General features: G+C 40.7%; 4 protein-coding genes across 5 annotated transcripts; 3 read left to right on the forward strand and 1 right to left on the reverse strand.

Moving 5' to 3' along the window:
- The first annotated feature begins 231 nt into the window (after window positions 1–231).
- hcls1 (hematopoietic cell-specific Lyn substrate 1) lies at window positions 232–6333 on the forward strand. The gene is made up of 16 exons (XM_029495536.1): window positions 232–342; window positions 975–1058; window positions 1147–1220; window positions 1937–2060; window positions 2207–2317; window positions 2482–2536; window positions 2607–2717; window positions 2792–2902; window positions 3010–3120; window positions 3197–3252; window positions 3752–3821; window positions 3949–4097; window positions 4208–4408; window positions 4778–4928; window positions 5009–5074; window positions 5158–6333. Exons 2-16 carry the CDS (start codon window positions 975–977, stop codon window positions 5292–5294), a joined length of 1611 nt encoding a protein of 536 aa, XP_029351396.1. The 5' UTR covers window positions 232–342; the 3' UTR covers window positions 5295–6333.
- llph (LLP homolog, long-term synaptic facilitation factor) lies at window positions 5577–7128 on the reverse strand. The gene is made up of 3 exons (XM_029495537.1): window positions 7032–7128; window positions 6531–6757; window positions 5577–6324 (listed from the first exon to the last, which is right to left on the reverse strand). Exons 2-3 carry the CDS (start codon window positions 6742–6744, stop codon window positions 6161–6163), a joined length of 378 nt encoding a protein of 125 aa, XP_029351397.1. The 5' UTR covers window positions 6745–6757; window positions 7032–7128; the 3' UTR covers window positions 5577–6160.
- Window positions 7129–7203: 75 nt separating this feature from the next.
- pex26 (peroxisomal biogenesis factor 26) lies at window positions 7204–9387 on the forward strand. Its single transcript, XM_029495124.1, has 5 exons — window positions 7204–7528; window positions 7612–7752; window positions 8138–8463; window positions 8557–8697; window positions 8814–9387. The coding sequence occupies exons 1-5, from the start codon at window positions 7407–7409 to the stop codon at window positions 8924–8926; spliced, it is 843 nt and encodes a 280-aa protein (XP_029350984.1). The 5' UTR covers window positions 7204–7406; the 3' UTR covers window positions 8927–9387.
- A 205-nt stretch (window positions 9388–9592) lies between these two features.
- Window positions 9593–14493, forward strand: usp18 (ubiquitin specific peptidase 18). Of its 2 annotated transcripts, none has more exons than XM_029495122.1 (10): window positions 9593–9772; window positions 10359–10467; window positions 10649–10791; window positions 10869–10948; window positions 11032–11166; window positions 11331–11426; window positions 11507–11668; window positions 11740–11868; window positions 12071–12114; window positions 12813–14493. In XM_029495122.1, the coding sequence occupies exons 1-10, from the start codon at window positions 9745–9747 to the stop codon at window positions 12883–12885; spliced, it is 999 nt and encodes a 332-aa protein (XP_029350982.1). In that variant the 5' UTR covers window positions 9593–9744; the 3' UTR covers window positions 12886–14493. The 2 variants fall into 2 exon arrangements, with proteins under 2 accessions (XP_029350982.1, XP_029350981.1); XM_029495121.1 differs by having other exon boundaries at window positions 9599–9772; window positions 11737–11868.
- The last annotated feature ends 3821 nt before the right edge of the window (window positions 14494–18314 follow it).

Consider the following 18314-nt stretch of genomic DNA (forward strand, 5'->3'; position numbering starts at 1 on the left):
CTTTTTCAAAAAAAATAAAAAAATAAAAAATAAAAAATAAATAAAATCCCCCGCTAATTTCCGAGCTCCCATGAATGCAGCATTGCCTTCGTTTTGAATTCCGTGTTTTAATGAATAAAGTCATCTATTTGAAATCATTTTAATACATAACTGAAGGCAATTAGTCAATTATGAGTTACACTGGGACATTTGTTTTATTATTGACATCGATGCGCGCTCACATGCGCCGGATGCTCGTTCACGTGTTGCCCCTGTAGGTGTCAGTTTGGGTGAAGGACCTCAGACGGACTTGGACCTAAATATCGACCTAAACATCATTATAACTGCGCGGACGAGTCCAAGGTAACGTTATTTTTTTTTACTCCAAACTAAATGACAGAGTGCTTTTATGTTTTGCGTGCTTTCATTTCGTTCATTTGTCAGATCCATTAAGGAAGTAAGTGTAAACTAGGAAACTTCAACTAAACTGTCATGACAATGTGATGCTGAAATATAACAGTAACACTAATAGGACACTACTAAGACCAATGTCACAGCCATATAACTACCATTTATGTTCGTAAGATGTGTTCAGAAATATCTTTGTTAAGGTGGCATTTAATAGCTTAGAATGAATCATCATGTGAAGTTTCTCTCCACCAACTAATGTCTTTGCAGAGGATTTTAAAGTCCTGAAAATATCGAATAATGCAACTATCCTACTAAAACTATGTTGTTTCTCAACATTAGGACCCGTGTTTCATTTTGGGGAAATGAAGTTTGTGATAAAAATATCTTGACTTCCTTTTTGGGACTTCAGGAAATGGGGGTCAGAATTTAGTAGTTGTACCTTAGTTGTTGTTTTTGTTGTTGTTTTTTTTTTTTAAACCATGACATCGCTGACAGTTTTTAATATGTAGACATTTGAACATATAAACAGGTCGTCCATTAACGTTGAATGTGGTTGCTTATGTTGTTCTGTTTCCCCTCCTCAGATGTGGAAGTCAGTCGTGGGCCACAATGTGAGCATGAAGGTGGCTGCAGAAGGCGACGACTGGGAGACAGACCCAGACTTTGAGGTACGGTGGAGAAATAAAACTCCTTCTCCTCCATAAACTCCTTCTGGTTCCTTGTGTGTCATCGTCAGTCTCTCCCTTTGTGTTTCAGAATGATGTCTCAGAGCAGGAGCAGCGTTGGGGAGCCAAGACCATCGAGGGCTCTGGACGTAAAGAACACATCAGGTAAGAAGATGCAGATTGTTTGTGCAGACAAGCTTGTTGTTTTTGGGTTTTTTTTTAAAGATTCAGATTGGTAGAGAGGATGGCTGCTCTGTAGGAACAGGAAGAGGAAGTGAGAACAGAGCAAAGGCCGTCAGGCTGCTACTGTCTCCTTATATGGGTAATATATTGTGATGACAACAACAGTGACATTTAAAGCACTGCTGAGATGGAGAGACCATGAATTCAGACAGTCGTGCTGAATGCAACAACAACACATTGTTGTTGTTTACTAAGTTTGGAACCAAGCTCAAAGTAGTCACTCTTTATAAAGAATTTATGAGTTGCAATCACTGACTTTATTTACAAGGGCGAACTTGTTAATGAAGCTTTATGGACTGGTTATAAGCCAATAACAGAAGAACCGTTGGTGACTATCTTGGTTTTGCATGAAATACTTAACTCTGTTCTGTTTGGAACTCCTTCTCCGGTTGTGAGGAGTCTCAGCAGGGACTCAATCATGTATTCAAATTTTAAACGTATAAAATGTAATACTTTAACTTAAGTTTTTGCATTAATAGCAGATATGGGCATTTAAAGCAAAAGTACGATTGGAAATTAATTTCAAACAGTTTGATTAATCTTTGCAGTTCAGATGTTCAGGATGTGTACTGGTGTACATCTGTGTGCAGCCATGTTAATGTGAGTCTGATACTGTGGCCCTTGGTGTGGCCTGCTAGTGTTGCAGAGCTCAGAAGCAAGGTGACCATGGAGCACGAGGAGGTGAAGCAGAAAGAGCACAGGCCCAAAGCCTCCTACGGATATGGAGGGAAGTTCGGAGTGGAGAAGGATCGAATGGACAAGGTAAAAAAAAAAAAAAAAAAAAGATATACTCTGTGACGGGTTCCTCTTATGTCCCGCCACATTCGATCTATTTTATCCTTCACTCTGCGTCCACTGCTGCGATTTACCACATACAGCTGTCTGAAGTTGTTATCTCCTTTGTGCAGACGGCTTTAAGTCACGACTATGTGGCACAAGTTGAGCAGCACTCTTCCCAGAAGGATGCAGCACAAGGGTTTGGCGGGAAATTTGGCGTTCAGAAAGATCGTGTTGATAAGGTGAGAAGATTGCACTCAGACACATCTGTTTCAGCATCCTTTTACTAGCTTTGTTTCTTTTTTTTTTTTATTCATAAAAAAACATTTATTTTTTTTAAACATTTAAAGTGAACTTGTGTATTTTACCGTTGTTATTAATTGCAGTTTCTGTGTAATCTGTGCAGTCTGCCATGGGCTTTGATTACAAAGAGCAAGTGCAGCAGCATGCTTCTCAGAAAGGTAGGTTGGTACTTTACGAAAGGTACAAAGTCTTGTTGAAGATTTTCCTGACAATCTGTTATGGTCTTAGATTACTCGAAGGGGTTTGGAGGGAAGTTTGGCGTGGAGAAGGAAAAAGTCGACAAAGCTGCATTGGGATACGACTATAAAGGAGAAACAGAGAAGCATCAGTCACAGAAAGGTGAGTTTCACTCATAACATTTCTTAGTTTAACATCTATCCATACTTCATGCGGTATTCATTCATTTTCACCAGATTATTCGAAAGGATTTGGAGGGAAGTTTGGCGTGGAGAAGGAAAAAGTCGACAAAGCTGCATTGGGATATGACTATAAAGGAGAAACAGAGAAGCATCAATCACAGAAAGGTGAGTTTCACTCATAAAATTTCTTAAGTTTAACATCTATCCATACTTCATGCTGTATTCATTCATTTTCATCCATACTTCATGCGGTATTCATTCATTTTCACCAGATTATTCGAAAGGATTTGGAGGGAAGTTTGGCGTTGAGAAGGAAAAGGTTGATAAAGCAGCGCTGGGTTATGATTACAAGGGTGAGACAGAGAAACATCAGTCACAAAAAGGTGAGACACCAGACACACGTGGACGATCAGAAACGATCAGTGGATTTACGCTTCATCTGAATTTCCCTCTGCTTAGATTATTCAGCGGGGTTTGGTGGTCGCTATGGAGTTCAGGAAGATCGAATGGATAAGGTCAGTGCTGGGAGAGTTTACTCTGGAGCCTCTTATTGAATAGTAGAAATTCATGTTTCTGTTTGGGAAGAGTGGGACTGGCTTCTGATTCAAACCAAATCAGATAAATCTACAGGCAAGAATATTGGCAACTTTTAAGATGGGCATTTGAGCTATAAAGGAATTAAAGTTTAATTATGGTTGGTTATAAGAATGAATTAATATGTACTCATCAGGCAATCAAGGCCCATTGTGGTAATGCTAGTTTCTGCTGTGTATATGTTGGCCTTGGTGAAAATGAGCCCCAGATCTGTTATATGTGAAAATACAAGAGAGAGACCAGGAGCATTTTTTTTTTTTTTCTGATTTAAAAAATGACTGACTGATTGGATGAAATGTTCACTTGCCAGTCACTACCATTTTACTTACTGGATCCTTGTGTCACGTTTATTGTGATTGAAAGGCTTAAGAAGGTAAATGATGATTGCCTCTTGACTTTACTGAGTTAATCTTCCTCCAGAGTGCAGCTGGATTCTCAGATATGGACTCCCCAACCTCTGCATATGAGAAGACACAACCGTTAGAGGCCTGTATGTTCCCTGTAATCATCCTAAAATCCACAAGCTTTGGATGTTTTATACTGTGAAAATGAATGCAATGTGGACAAAGGTCATTGTTAATGCACCTTGTTCATATTTATTTCCATCTGCTCTGCAGCAACTGCAGGAGCAGGAAAACTGAAAGCACGTTTTGAGAACATGGCCAAGGCTTCAGACGAAGAGAACAGGAAGAGAGTAGAAGAAGAGAGAGTGAGGAGACAGGCCAGAGAGAAGAGAGAGCGAGAAGAGGCCAAACGTAGGCAGGAGGTAAATACATACTCCGTAAATATGTGAAGATGGAAATTTGAACTAATAGTTAACATTGTTAATTGTTCATTGCTATTTATCTTTGATCTTGCAATTTGTGCTTCTTGTAGGAACAGAGCCGCAGAGAGGAGGAAATCTGTCCACCATCTGTTCCAGATGAGGATCCACAGTACGACATGCCCCCACCTGAAATACAGCGCCACATACCAGATGTACCAGAACCAGAACCAGAGCCAGAGCCAGAGCAAGAGCAAGAACCAGAGCCAGAGCCAGAGCAAGAACCAGAACCAGAACCAGAGCCACAACCAGAGGTAAGACAGATTCAGATTCAAACATCTGTTGTATAAAATAATGGATTAATTTAATTCACGTTTAAATGATGTCTTTATCAAATATCCTGGAAGACCAAAACCAACAAGTGTTAGTTCATCATCTCTATAGATTCTAACTATGGACATAAATGTCCATAAGGGTTCATTTATTTTTATGACTCATGAAAAAGCCTACTTATTTCTACAGAACCGTCTCAATCTAAATGTTTAAAAGAGAGACAGGATTTTAAAAGAATCGAACACAGTGGTAACACACAAAAGGCCCAAACTGGGGCCTTTATTTATTCATGTAATTTTAGGCCATCTTCATTTAAAATAACAAATTCAAAGATACTCTGCTGTTTCAAGGATGAGCCATTGTACGCGGAACCTCCAGACTTGCCTTCACCCTCAGATGATTACCTTGACCAGGATGCTCCGCCACTTCCTAGCAGATCAAGTGAGGTTGATGAGTGTGAAGGGGATTATGAGGACCTCAGGGAGCCTCCTCCAATAACAGGTCTGCGCCTGAGTCAGCAGCGGTTGAACATTTGTGGTGTCACAGAGAGAACCCTCGTTAATTTCAGCTTTCTTTTCCAGCCACAGACGACTATGAAGACCTGACATTTGGCCAGAGGGCAGTAGCACTTTATGACTATCAGGGAGGTAAGACACGTCTATCTTCACCTTTTGACATGTACACCTTGTCAAGAGAAACAAGAACACATCCTATGGTTCCTTTTCCACAGAGGCAGATGATGAGATCTCCTTCAACCCAGGCGACGAAATCACCAACATAGAGATGATCGATGAAGGCTGGTGGAAGGGACACTGTGAAGGACGTTTGGGCCTGTTCCCTGCTGCTTACGTGAAGCTGATTCAGTGAGCGGCATGTTCAGGAAGCTGGGTTTTTCTTCTTTGGACAACCTTCAATGAAGCAATTTAAGTTTTCTGTGGATGTTTAACAGAAGAAATTTTACTCCATATTTATAGTTCATGAAAATTTGCACCAAAAAGGCTTCTGATCAGCTGACTTGCTTAGAGCCTGTGAGTTTTTTAGGGTAATATGATCAATAAGGGTAAGGAGTTTGAGCATGTAGCTTGCGATCGATAAAATATTCTGGAGGCAGGCTTCTTTGTGTTTGTAAGGCAACAATTTACAGTAACATTACAGCTAATATCATTTATTATCCTTCACCGTAATTTAATCATGATTTTGTGATAAGGTTGTCATAATAAACAAAAGCAAATGACGAGTGTTTTATCAACAATACAATCATTCAATAATGATTTCACATGTATCTTCTATATGCAGGAAATGAAGTGAGAAAAAGAGTAACATGCCACAAATGTCCAGTCTTCCTTGAAGTTGGACTATGAGGCTGCACCAGTTGGTTGTACTGAGACTAACTTGATGAATATGAAAATGATTTACTTGCAGTAGAGAACACAATCACCTGCACTGCCACAATATATGAGGAAAAGCTAAAGGCAGACAGAAGTCCTATTTTCTAACATTTGTCTCCTAACATAGAGGTGCAGCTGCTGTTCCATGAGAACAAATGTGTTCCTTCTGTGAGTTAATCAACAAGGACAGACTGGCAGAAGCATCTTGTAATCCACTGAAGTGAATGTGACTCAGTAACAGGAAGTGACAGGTATCATGTATTAATCAATACATGAAACAATCCTCCTGCGTTACCGCATCAAGTCTTAAAAGGCAAAGCAAATGGCTTCTTGGTTTCCTCTGGTTCACCAGGCAATACCCTTTTTCTTGCTGCCCTTGCCGCTCTTCTTTGCCATTCGTTTGCTTTTCAGTTTCTTGGCCTGCCGCTGGTTCATCCATGCGGGGTACTGTCCGTGTTCATCCAGCAGTGTTGCCTTGTTACGTTTGCTGTCCATGTCCATCTTCCCATCTGGAACACCAAAAAAAAAAAAAAAAATACTGTTACTAAATAAATTGTTAAATACATACTGTTCCCTGATCAAAATCTATGTATGAAGTAAATAATTGTGTTCTTCTAACTGTTCAGAGCTTCTAGTCAGAACCCAAGAATGCAAGGCGTTAGTCCAGTCTGGGTCTTTTATCTTCTGTGGACCATTTGCTCTAGCAGTCACTCACCGTCACCCTCTACCTCTGCCATTTCCACATCAGTCTTCTTGATCTTGTCGGCTGGCACCACTGTGGCGATTTCCTGTACATCAGTCATGGCAGCCTCTCCTTTCTTATCTAAATTCAGAGCTTGTTTCAGACGAGCCAACTCCTTAGGAGCATTTTTCTTCCTCTTCTCTGCGCGCATCTTACGCTTCCATTTACTCCGCAGGCTTTTTGCCATTTTTAGGGCTGGTCTGAAAGAACCAACAACATCATGTCAGTCAAGATGTTAAAGCCTTCTGTGAACAGGTGGACTGGTCAATGATAAATGAATGAATGGAAAGTTACAGGCAGTCATCTACAACCGTAAACACATTCATTCAGTTAGTTTTAGCGTTAATTTATAGCTTAGCTTGTTAGCTTGTTAGCTAGCCAAGTGTTACTTTCCGACATTTAGTAAAAACACACTTTAAAGCTAACTGTAGCTAATTACCGTGCTAAAATGTATGAGCAGTAAATCTTACTCACGTTAAGAACACGTAGTCTAAGTAGTTTTCTTAATTTGTCCACACGGCCGTGTACACGTGTTTACACGGCGATGAGGGAAAAAAACTGCACTGACGCACGTCGGAAGAAGCTGCAAGCTGATTGGCTGCTGAGGACCACGATATCTGATTGGTTCGCGGCCCCGAACCGAGGAAGCGCCATGCACCTCGGACTGTAAACAAAAAGTTAGGAAGAGATTACCGCACAAACTAAGTATCATCGTCGGTTTATGGAGCTCTCAGGTCGAAACTAAGCTGCTGAACGAGAAGAAGCATCTTTCGGGGTGCTAACAGCCGGGTGTGTTTGTCGTGACCGGCTGTTTTCTGCAGCTCCCAGCTCTCCTCCGGTTCAGCAGCCATGGCCAACATGCTGGACGCGGCTGCAGAGACGATGATGGTGCACAAAGATTTCCAAGCAGCCTTCGATTCATGCGACAGAGGTCTGCAGAGTCTGTCCGGCATGGACACAGAGGACAGCAGGTGAACATCTGCAGACAAGTTTTCATTTATTTATTTATTTATTTGTGTAACTGTGTGACTTTAAACTTTCTGTGTTTCCGCAGGTGCGCAGAGTTGAAAGCTGGTTTCTGCATCTTGGGGATTCAGGCCCTGGCTGAGCTGAACCGGTGGCACGGTGTCCTGTCCTGGGTCCTCCAGTACTACGAGCTCCCGGAGAGAATACCAGCAAAAATAATGCAGATGTGGTGAGTGGAGCTTTAAGTAATGGCTCCATTAAACAGAAATTAATTTAACAGCAAATCTGCCAAAAGAATTGTTCAAGTTAGTTATCATGAGCAAATTTTATATGAAGTGAAGTCTGATGATTTAATTATTCTATGTAATATCTTGACTTCTCACCTTTTCTCGAGTTAAGCAAAACAACGAAGTGAATACATGAAAATTAATAGACTAGAATTGTATTTTTTGTTGTGTAATGTCTTTTTAGGTAAATGGAGAAAGTACATCACCAACAAAAGACACATTAAGTTTTCATTTACTCTTATTTACTCTGCCCAACACTCTGAAAGCCAAAGATTCACCTACTATCATATGTATTGAATCACTTCTCTCTCCTTCTCACCTGTGCAGCATACTTCTTTATTCGAAGGTGAGTGAACCTGCTGTGATGCAGGAGACAGCTAGAGTTTGGTTGCACTGTTCGTCCAACAGCAGAGCGTTGGGGTTTGGGACGGTCGCAGAGCTCTACCTGCTGCACATCCTCGTGCCTCTCAGAGACACAGAAGAGGCTCGGGAACTGATCGCTGGCAGAGTTGGAAGCTGTGCGTTCACAGAAGACCAGAGAAAGACAGCGCTGGATGTTGTTGTGGAAAAAGAGCAACAGGCTCTAGAACCACCTCCAAATCCTGGATGCAGCCCAAACTCAGACATCAGTACACATTCTGTCTCAATGAAAGGTCAAAGATTTCAGTTCTACGTCTGATCACTAAATCATAGAGTACAAAAAAACGATTGCAGACAGCCTGTCTGAATGTGTTTGTATTCTACAGGTGCTGTAATCCGTAACCTTAAAGCCATGCTCAGCTTTTTATACAGAAAGCTGAGAGCAACCAGCTCTGGCTCCTTCAGTCTCCAAAGAATCTTTCTGGCAGTTGTCCTCCTCTACATGCTCTTCATTCGAATGGATCCAGGTGGGATAAAATTCTCTTTCTATCTCAGTTCCATCACTGGGACTGTTGAAGCATAAAACATTTGATTGGGAATAAACTTCCTGGGTTTTTTGTTTCTTTCTTTCTTTCTTCTTCAGCTCTTCCGTCTTCATTCATGTGGATTTCCAAACTTCATCGACTGCTCAAACAGATGTGGTGTTTCTTGTTAGCACCACCTTCTTATGCTCTTCCTCAGAGCAAATCATTTTAAGAGACTGAAAGAGACTTTTCCATCATTTTGATGCTTCTTTTGCTGTAGGAGAAACCGACTTGTCTTTGCCCCTTTTTCCTTTTCAATTGTCACGTGCTCATGAAAATTTCAACAAATAGAAACATTAACTTTTTTGTTGTTCTTGGTGGTGGTGGGTTTTGTTTTCTTGAAGAAGATGCTAACAGTCTATGAGAGACTGTTTTTAACTTTACGATAACACTAAGCTGTTCCCTTAGATTCTTCTCAGGTTCTCACTAACACACCCTGAAGATTACACATATTACACACATTTATCATCTTCATCATCATAGTGACCCACCCTGGTTAATGACTGACTGGAATCAGCAGCACATACATCATGCAATCTTATGAAATAAAACAGATTTAACTATAAAATTCAAGACAATTAGTCAGTACCTTGTTACGAGGAACATGACAACCAAAACATGGAATAAATAAATGAAAAGCACAACGGTATTGTATTTAATGACTTTTTTGTTATTCACACCGGAAATCGTAAATAAATAAATAAAAATGGGAAAACTTTCATCAGCTTTCCAGCAAATAACCAGACATTAAAATGAATAATGTGCACAAATGAGGCCAAATACGGTGACATTTATTTAACCTCAGCAACGACGGAAGCCTTTTAGTTTCGATTTGAGCAAAACAAGCCTGCGAAACGAAACTGGGGAGAAGCTGAAGGGAAGCTGACGGTGACGGACAAAAGTCTGCATACTGAAAAGGCAGAAACAGGATCCTGGATGTCCCCCAAATAAAACCCGCAGGTCCGTGTTGGTGAAGCGAAGCGAGTCCTCATGTCTGCGTGGGGAATTTCCCGATACGGTAACAGATCATCATGTTTTTATCATTTCGTTGTAACAAAAGAAACTGCACACGATTTACTTAAAGCAACATTTAAGTGTGATGGCGAAGAGAAGTCCAAATGTAATGTGCTCATATGAGGATCAGACATTGGTAGGTTAAATATTACCTTTTTTTATTGTGCTGTTGTTGTGTTGGTCTCTAAGTCAAACAAAAGGAAAAGCCTTTCAGCTTTCACCAAAGTGTTTGTGTTATTTATGTCATGATGTTCATATTAAAATCTCTTTCTTTGTCCTGTAGTGAAATATAAGTAAAATTTAAGTTTACTTAAATTTTAACAAAACAATTAAGAAAAAGGAAACAGAAACGGCAGAATGTTGTTTGGATTAATGATTAATCATACAGAGCTGTAGGTGGTGTTATAGCCAGCAGGGGGTGGATGTTTAGTCACTGTCCTCATCAGATGCACCACAGCATTTAGACTGGTGAAACTGGGGTGAACCTGGTTGTCATCTGCTCCACACCAAGGTCTTAAATCAACAGGTAACATCCCCTGGTTTAAGGGACAAACAGAAGGTTTAAAAAAGTATTATTTCTCCTTCTTAAGGTTTCTTCTTCGGAATTAGAGGCCTCAGCAACTACAATCTGTCCTGCTGTGTGAATTCGCTCCTGCAGTCCCTCTTTGCTACCTCAGAACTAGTCGAGCTACTGCAAAGGTAAGACAATGAAGTTATGTATTGGATGCCTATAAGGCAGAGAGACTGTAACACCAAAGTGGCAAACAGTGATTGTAAAGTCTGAGATACATTTTTGAGCACATTGTTTAAAAAAAACAACAAAAAAACTGCCAATCCCAGCTGTTTAAAATAATAAGACAAATTTTTGTTTATAAACAAGGTGGGATCCTGCAGGGTCGGGAGAGGACAGGCGAAATGTCCCTCTACAGTTAAAGAGAACCTTTGCAGACATGAAGAGCGACCGTCCTCAGACTGCTCCCCATCGTAACTTCCTCCACAGCCTGGACCAAAACCGTGTCCGGCGTGAGAGCCACACACTTACTCATTCACTTTTTCACACTGATGTTGTAACGTGCGGTGACAGGAATGTTGTTTTGCAGTTAATGTGCAGCACGATGCTGATGAAGTGTTCCTCTCCATACTTCATTTCATACAACAGCAGATGGATGACAAAGCACTGGTTGGTATTTGATCATTGTCATCATTATTTGTTTCTCACCTGTGAATGTGTTATCATTTATGTCCCTGTGTGTTGTCTGCCAGGCTCTCGAGATCCAGAATCTGTACAAGATTGCTGTGGAGACATGCCTGCAGTGTCTCAAGTGTTCCTCCGTCCAGACTCGGAGCAGCTACACACTCACCCTGCCTCTGCATGTAAAGGAAGATGAAGACTCTCTGGTGCAGTTTTCTTTTTTCATAAGCTATTTGATATTATGTGGATAAGACTCCCTCCAGTCACAAAGTACTCCCATCCATCCATTTTTATTTTATTATATTTTTTGTAAACACACAAGATAAAACATTATATTGTTTTACAATCTATTTTTAATGAACCTTTCCAGGAAGGCTGCATTTCGTCCTTCCTGACAGAGCAGCTGCTAACAGACGTGGATTCCTGCTTTTGTGAACAGTGTGGAGCCAAGACTCCGTCTAAATGGGTGAGGTTTGGTTTAAATGCTACTTGGAGGTATATTGACTGACACAGCCATCAACTTGATCTTCTTCGCTTCTCTTTCAGAGACTCAAACTGCTCTCCTTGCCTCCAATTTTGTGCGTGCACCTGAAACGGTTTCGAAGTATTTCTGGTGAGACCAGAAAACTGGATTGCAAGGTTACTTTTCCAGAAAGGTTTGACTTCTCTGAAGTTGCTCAAGATGCTTTCCCCCCAGATGCTGCCAAGGTAATTTTATTTCATATATTGCATCTTAATATTACATTTGTCGACATCTAATAGTTTTGTTCTTTCAGAAGGCAGGCGTGTATACGTTGTATGCAGTGGTAGTGCACTCTGGCTTTGCGATGTTTGGGCACTATACTGCCTTCATTCATCACAGGGAGACCCAGCGCTGGTACTATGCAAATGACAGCCACGTGGAGGAGGTTTGTCCGACAAAACAAAATCTCACTAGTGCTATTTATTTTTGGCCTTGAACTTGTTGAATACTTTTCTGAAATATATAGTCTGAAGGTGTCTTCTGCTACTTAGGCCCTCCTGAATTATCGCTTTTACTCTTAATTTCTTAAAATTAATCAGCATTTTCTGCATATTTGATGAATTCTGGCTTTTCTCTCAAACACACAGGCCTCCTGGGAAGAAGTACAGCAAACCTATGGGGGTTACAGGAGGTAATGTGTTTCTTTGTTTCAGTTATTTTAATAAAAGTGCAACATTATCGACCCTCTTTAAGGGACAGTTCAACATCTTGGTAAATGTGCCTTTTCACCTTCTTGCTAAAGGTCACTATTCATGCATTAATGGCTTGCTGTTTGCATGTGCTTCTGGTCTTAATGCTAAGCTAAGCTAAACATCTCCCTGCTCCAGCCTCAAATTTACCACACGAACATAAGAGAGCAGTAAATCTTTTAATCAAACTCTCTGCAATGATGAGAAGGAAGCTTATTTCCAAAAATGTAAATTACTTAAATATAAAACCTTTTTTATCCCCTCTTGTTTACAACAAAAGGACGTGACTCTGATTTATATCTGATTAAACCAGCCTCCAGCTGTTTTTTGAGAGCTGAACAAAAAATTTTTTAGGAATAACATTTAGAACTTTAAATAATGGATATGCACTGACATCACTGAGCTTTTATCTTCCTACTTATGCAAACAAGCTATGATCTAAAGAGAAAGCCTTATAGGCGTCTTCGTCAGAGAGTCCGTCTTGTCTGTCTTTTCTTTCATCAGCAAACTTCTTTTTGCCTAACGCCTAGTAGTTATATTTTCCATTTATTTTATTCCTAACTCTTTTATCCTTTTCCTGTCCCAACTCCAAGGGACATAACTTTGGTTTGTTTGGTTCATTTCTGTTTTATTTTTACAGACATACAGCATACATGTTAATGTACAGACGAGATTCGAAGCAGGAAGGACAACAATCTGAGTTATCCGGCTGAGTGTATGGCTGTGGATGAATTATTATAGGAACATAGTACAATTCAGGATCGACGCATAATTCAGAGGACCTAAGAAAATCAATCATTCTGATTATTTTAACACAATTTTTGATTTTATTGTACCTGGTGTTGGGTGTTATATATTTTGTGGGTTTTTTTCTGCTCTCATAAAGCTCATAAGAAAGTGTATATGTTCCAGCAACAAGGCAATTTCTGCCACGCAACAGTAGGTGGCACTCAAAACTCAGACACGAAGGGATTTTTCCACTTTGAGACCACACACATTGTGAACAGTTCCAGTGATGCTGGGGGGTAGGTTTGAGGGGAATGCTCAGCTTAGATACTCACTGTTTTGAGGGAAATACCTGCGCTAGGATTCAGGATTCATTTTCCTGATGCTGCTGTATAATAAATGAGTCACTTATGGGGAACAATGAGTTCATGTTTTTTTTCTCATTTGGGCTGCCAAAAACATCAATTAAAAAAAAAAAAATGTTTTCCTGCTTTGATTTTATAATTTGCATTTTTTTAAAGGAATTTTATTTGGGTTTATAATATCATTTTGATGTATTTGTATTTAGACTGCATTGAGGAGACTATCTTACAACAAAATTAGGTTAAATGCTGCAGCCGCAGAGCTTCTAAAGTTCCCACCCGCCCAGCCAAGAGTAGGGGAGGCCATGTGAAGTGGTGCTTATGTGCTGCAGAGCTCTGACAGAATGGAACATGCCTTCGTGCAGGCAGCAGGTTTCATGCTTAGTCATCTTACCGCCTTATAGCACAGCCGCTGCTTTCGATATGGGGGGTATCGTCCACAACTCAAAGACCGGGGCCAGATAAAGACATGATGTGTACTGACTTCAGTCACTGTCACAGATTTGTTTTGCTGTTTTGCACATATTTTGATGAGGTTTCCATGAGGTTGCATTTTCTTATGACAAGTGCAAAACCCAACATTTGCAGTAGTCATGATAATAAAAACTGCGTACTTGGAGGGGTTAGCAAGCAATATTGTGCATTCGTAATATATGTTTCTTGTTTTTAAAATACTCTGTTTAAAGTAGTTCCTTTCAAAGCAGCAGACAAATTCAGCTTAAGTGGAAAAGTCCCCATCTAACGCTGCCTGCCCAGCTTCAAACTGGAGACAAACTTATCAACTAACATTAGCTGGTGGACAAACTGGAGCATTCAGTAACTACTGATACTGGTATTTCCCCTCAGGAAATAAAAAAGAAAGAAAGAAAAACAAATAAATCAATGCTAATGAAGAATTGATTAACTTGTAAATAGGCAACTGTGTACACTTCAAATTTAAAAGGTGATTTGTCACTTCCACTGTCCACAGGTAGCATAAACCTACTGTGAGAACACAAAGTAAACATAATACCTGCAATATGCACAACGACATAACGATTAGCGTTAAAATATATATAATACAGAGTCCATTATATATCACAAACATCAGTACTACAGATGAATTTTAATCATTTATGCTCGTGGGGAAATTAAATATCAGCTTATGCTATGAAGTATACGTCTAACAGTAAAATTTACAGCACCTCTCAGAAATCTAGCAATGTACTGCTGTAAGTGACTCTACCACCATGTAATAAACGGAGATGTGGTCCTGATTGTGGACAATCTAAATAAAACGTGCCAGCTCCTATGTTTGCGGAGAACTCTTTACTTACTCTTTGTAGGATTGTGATCTCTAATTCATGTTGTGCGACCATGTGTCAAGTAGACATTAGATGAGCAGCTGTGCAGCACCATCCTGACGGTGGCCTCATCAGGCACTAACAATGCAGCAGTGTGACACATCCAGCGCAGCCCCAAGACCGCATGTACTGCATGAAGTCTGACTGGACGTCTCAGTTTCTTTTTCAAATCCGTCACCCATGTGTGACTTCTTTGTCCCCGTTGTTTTAAGGTTGAGCTCTGGCCCTTGGTTGCGGTTTCACATTGACACTTTGTGGCAGATCATAATCCCGGCAGTTTAGTTGTAGCTTTTTTATCTTGGTCACCTATTAGTCAGTTTGCAATTTCTCCAGGAATGATAGTGATTAAACATGCTGAACCACAACTGAATCAGGTGCAAGCACAGCCCAACTGGGGCACGAGCCATAGCAGCAGGGATGATATTCCTCAGGCTGTGCTGTGTGGCAACGTTTAAACTATTTTCTTTGGAGAATAGCTCAATGTTCATTAATTCTTTTTAGTCATTGTTGATGTGTGTTTACCAGTTACTAGGTGAGCACACCACTGGGATGCGTTGAGGAGAAAATGGAATTTGGCTATTTGAGAACCACTCTTAAATGTTTCCTTTTTGGTGTGCAGGACGTCACAAGCAAATGCCTGTGCCTGACTTTACATTTTTCAACGCAACACACAGCAAAGTGGTGTTCCAGCCGGCTGGCTGTTTAATGATGAGCACCAATAATACTGTCAAAGAATAACCCTCATGCTGCTCGTACAAAGGCAAAGAGCTGTAAAAAAAGCAGTGAAGTTAAACTGTGAACCGGCTGGCAAACTGTATAACATGTATAAAGGGTGTTATTATTTTATGTCTTCATATTCCTGTTGTTTATTGCCATTTTACTTTGATCCACATTGAAATATCCATCCATTCTCAGTTTCCAGAGGACTGAATCTTTTCCTCTCTAAGGATTCCCATTCATTCATCTTCATGCTAACAAATGTTAGCATGATAACTAAGATAGGGATTTGTACATTATGGCTGCTATAGTATGTAGAATTTAGTCTCACTGGTTTTCCATCATTTAGTTACTTTAAATGCTCAGTTCGTTAGAAAGGAGAATTATTAGGTCGTTAATTAATCAAACTGCTGATAGCTGTAGCTACTCCGCAGCTAGCTCTTACTAATTTATTACTAAACAGCTGTTGCTGTGGTTTTTAAAGGCCATAATTTACATTAGCCAAAGTTTTATGACCTAATGAGTTTATATAATAAAAGAGACATTAATAAGTTCCAGTCTTGATGCTGACTGAACATTGTTTCAGTTGTCTGTCTCATTCAAAATTTACAGGTTTCATCTTCTGGCTTTATTTTTACTGCCTTAACAGGAACTAATTTGTTCACTGTCTCTACATTGTTCTCCTTTTTCTGCTGTGTGCAGATTGTGAATGGTGGATGGGCTTGTCCGTAAAACATGCTGATTTACTCCCCTATACGATGACTATGTTTGGGAAGTTGTTTCTTCTGTATTGTCAAAACTGGAGCCCTTCAACAAGCCCCATCCTGGTGGCTCCTTATCTGGTCTAATCCTATATTGCCTAATCTAGCAGTGAAATCTCATGGGTGCTTCAGGGGTAGCAGCCAGCTCACACAGCTATCCTTTGGTTACATAATGAGGTTTCAAATAGGAAATGATTCTCTTTCACTTTTGGGCCTGGTGACCATGGTGAAGTCTGCTTTTGTAAATTGCAAACAAGAACTGAAGGCAAATGTCTGCTGCATGACTTAGATTTTCCTCTCATAAAATAATAATAATAATAATAATGAAATTGGTAAATCAGATAAAGGAGCACAACACTGCAAATGTATCTGCATATTTTTCTATAAAAAGAAAATATTTCATATTTCAAGTTACCTAATTTCAGAGGTAATGTCTAACTATAGCCGTCCAGGACAGATTGTCTGCGATCTGCTTTTACTTGTGACCTTGGTCACCCCCAGTTTCAAAATGGCAGTTCTTGGCTCATATGTGGGTCATGGTAGTGAGTTATGTCAACAATCTCTTAGATTTAGGTGTTAACATGTACATTGGTCTGTGAATATACTGCAGTGATTTCATTGGAATTTGTAGTATGAGCGGTTGTGTCGAGGAAGACGCGTTATCTTTCCCCAGTGAGCCCATAAAATTTTCTCTCAGGAGAGAGAAGGGGAGTCTGGTCAACACCGAGTTTTCCTCTCCCCTCACGTGTACAGTTGTCCTCCCTGAGATTCTTGGCAGCCGGGTGTAATAAATACAACATCTGCTGAGTTTTCTAGGAAAAAGGATGTCGAACACTCAAACTGCTCTAAGTGAACAGCAAAGAAATAGGGAAGTTCATGTTTGGTCAGGGAAGTTTTGGACTAGAACTAAGATTTAGGGTTGAGTCGCTTTTATTTCGGTTGACTCAAAATGGCAAGTGACCCTGCTAGTTCACAGGTAATCATACATATTCAATCTCAGTTATTTTTCAAGTTATTTATATTTGCTATGAAGTAGACTTCCAGCCGAGTGGAGTTGGCAGGACGCTGCAGATGTTGGTTCTCAGAGGAGGTGAGTGGAGGCCCCTTGGAAACTTCAGTTATCACATGTAGTATCACCTCAGCATGACCTGATGCTCCACCCGTTTCTTCATAGTTCTGTCGCTACCCTTCATTTAGCACCTTATCTCAGCTCCTTATCATCAGACACAGGATCCGGTGAAGATCAACCGTCATCCAGGAAGCTAGGCTGCTCAGGTTACGTGTGAAATGGCTTTACTGTTGGACCCGCTGTCTGTTGGCTCGTGAGCGTCCCGCCTCAAAGCGAGCGTCTGCTCTGACATGTACACCACGTGTTGTTCTTAATGTGTTATTCACAATATTGTTGCCTCATCTTCTCCCAAAGTCAAACACGGCTTTGCTGGTTTCTCAGTTTACAGGAATGAATGGAATTGCACCTTAAGGGTAACTGCTGCCTCACTATCCCAGCCCTCAACTTGTGATAAGCTCACAACAACCTTTTAAGTGCTGCCGACAGATTTCAGTTGTGGTTGTGTATTCGTGCCAATCAGTTGCCACATCGGCGCTCCAGTTAATTATTTGAACAGTAGGATAAGACTTAACAGATGTGAGAGTGAGAGGGCTCATAGTGAAACTGACCTAGATGCAAAAAAGCATTTCTTTCGCTTCTCCTTGGCGCACCTTTCCATGTCTAAGAGACCTGACCCAACCCCGTGAGCTCTGCAGTATGGGCACCTTGAGAAGTGAGCTATCCTTTGTCAGACCACTTTGACCTGCCCTCTCCTTCAGCCTCTCCTATTTCCGCACAAAGACTCTCTAATGCCAGGTAGCTGGTGCTGGCATTCCTGTTGCATTCCACCATGGGGAAGTTGCTGGGATCAGGATGAAAAATGCCTGAAACAAAGGCCTACTCTCATTCACAGGGTTTAGGGTTCTGTGGGAAAATCCAGGCTGGACAGAGGTTGGGTGGCAGAGGAATGTGAAGCGGGGCATAGCTCACACAGTCTCTATGACACAGACCCAAAGATACATTGACAAGATGGGGGTCTTCTTACAGAGAGGGTCAGGTCCCACGAAAGAGGATGATAGCACTCCGGATAACTGAAATCCGTCCTTCATTCGGTCTGTTCACAGACAGTTTAATCACAGCTTTGATTGGAAGTCTGCAGACCAATGTTGCCTTTATTTGAGTGAC

Source organism: Echeneis naucrates, chromosome 23, assembly GCF_900963305.1.
Source record: "Echeneis naucrates chromosome 23, fEcheNa1.1, whole genome shotgun sequence".
NCBI classification, from domain to species: Eukaryota; Metazoa; Chordata; class Actinopteri; order Carangiformes; family Echeneidae; genus Echeneis; species Echeneis naucrates.

Coding starts and splice junctions, on each gene's coding strand:
- hcls1 (XM_029495536.1), top strand. CDS start 975: ATGTGGAAGTCAGTCGTGGGCCACAATGTGAGCATGAAGGTGGCTGCA. Junction 2,903..3,009: donor GAAGCATCAATCACAGAAAG/GTGAGTTTCACT, acceptor CATTTTCACCAG/ATTATTCGAAAGGATTTGGA. Junction 4,409..4,777: donor AACCAGAGCCACAACCAGAG/GTAAGACAGATT, acceptor TGCTGTTTCAAG/GATGAGCCATTGTACGCGGA.
- pex26 (XM_029495124.1), top strand. CDS start 7,407: ATGGCCAACATGCTGGACGCGGCTGCAGAGACGATGATGGTGCACAAA. Junction 7,529..7,611: donor ATGGACACAGAGGACAGCAG/GTGAACATCTGC, acceptor GTGTTTCCGCAG/GTGCGCAGAGTTGAAAGCTG. Junction 8,464..8,556: donor ACATTCTGTCTCAATGAAAG/GTCAAAGATTTC, acceptor TGTATTCTACAG/GTGCTGTAATCCGTAACCTT.
- usp18 (XM_029495121.1), top strand. CDS start 9,745: ATGTCTGCGTGGGGAATTTCCCGATACG. Junction 11,167..11,330: donor AGGAAGATGAAGACTCTCTG/GTGCAGTTTTCT, acceptor GAACCTTTCCAG/GAAGGCTGCATTTCGTCCTT. Junction 11,427..11,506: donor CCAAGACTCCGTCTAAATGG/GTGAGGTTTGGT, acceptor CTTCTCTTTCAG/AGACTCAAACTGCTCTCCTT.
- llph (XM_029495537.1), bottom strand. CDS start 6,744: ATGGCAAAAAGCCTGCGGAGTAAATGGAAGCGTAAGATGCGCGCAGAG. Junction 6,325..6,530: donor GGCAGAGGTAGAGGGTGACG/GTGAGTGACTGC, acceptor TTGGTGTTCCAG/ATGGGAAGATGGACATGGAC.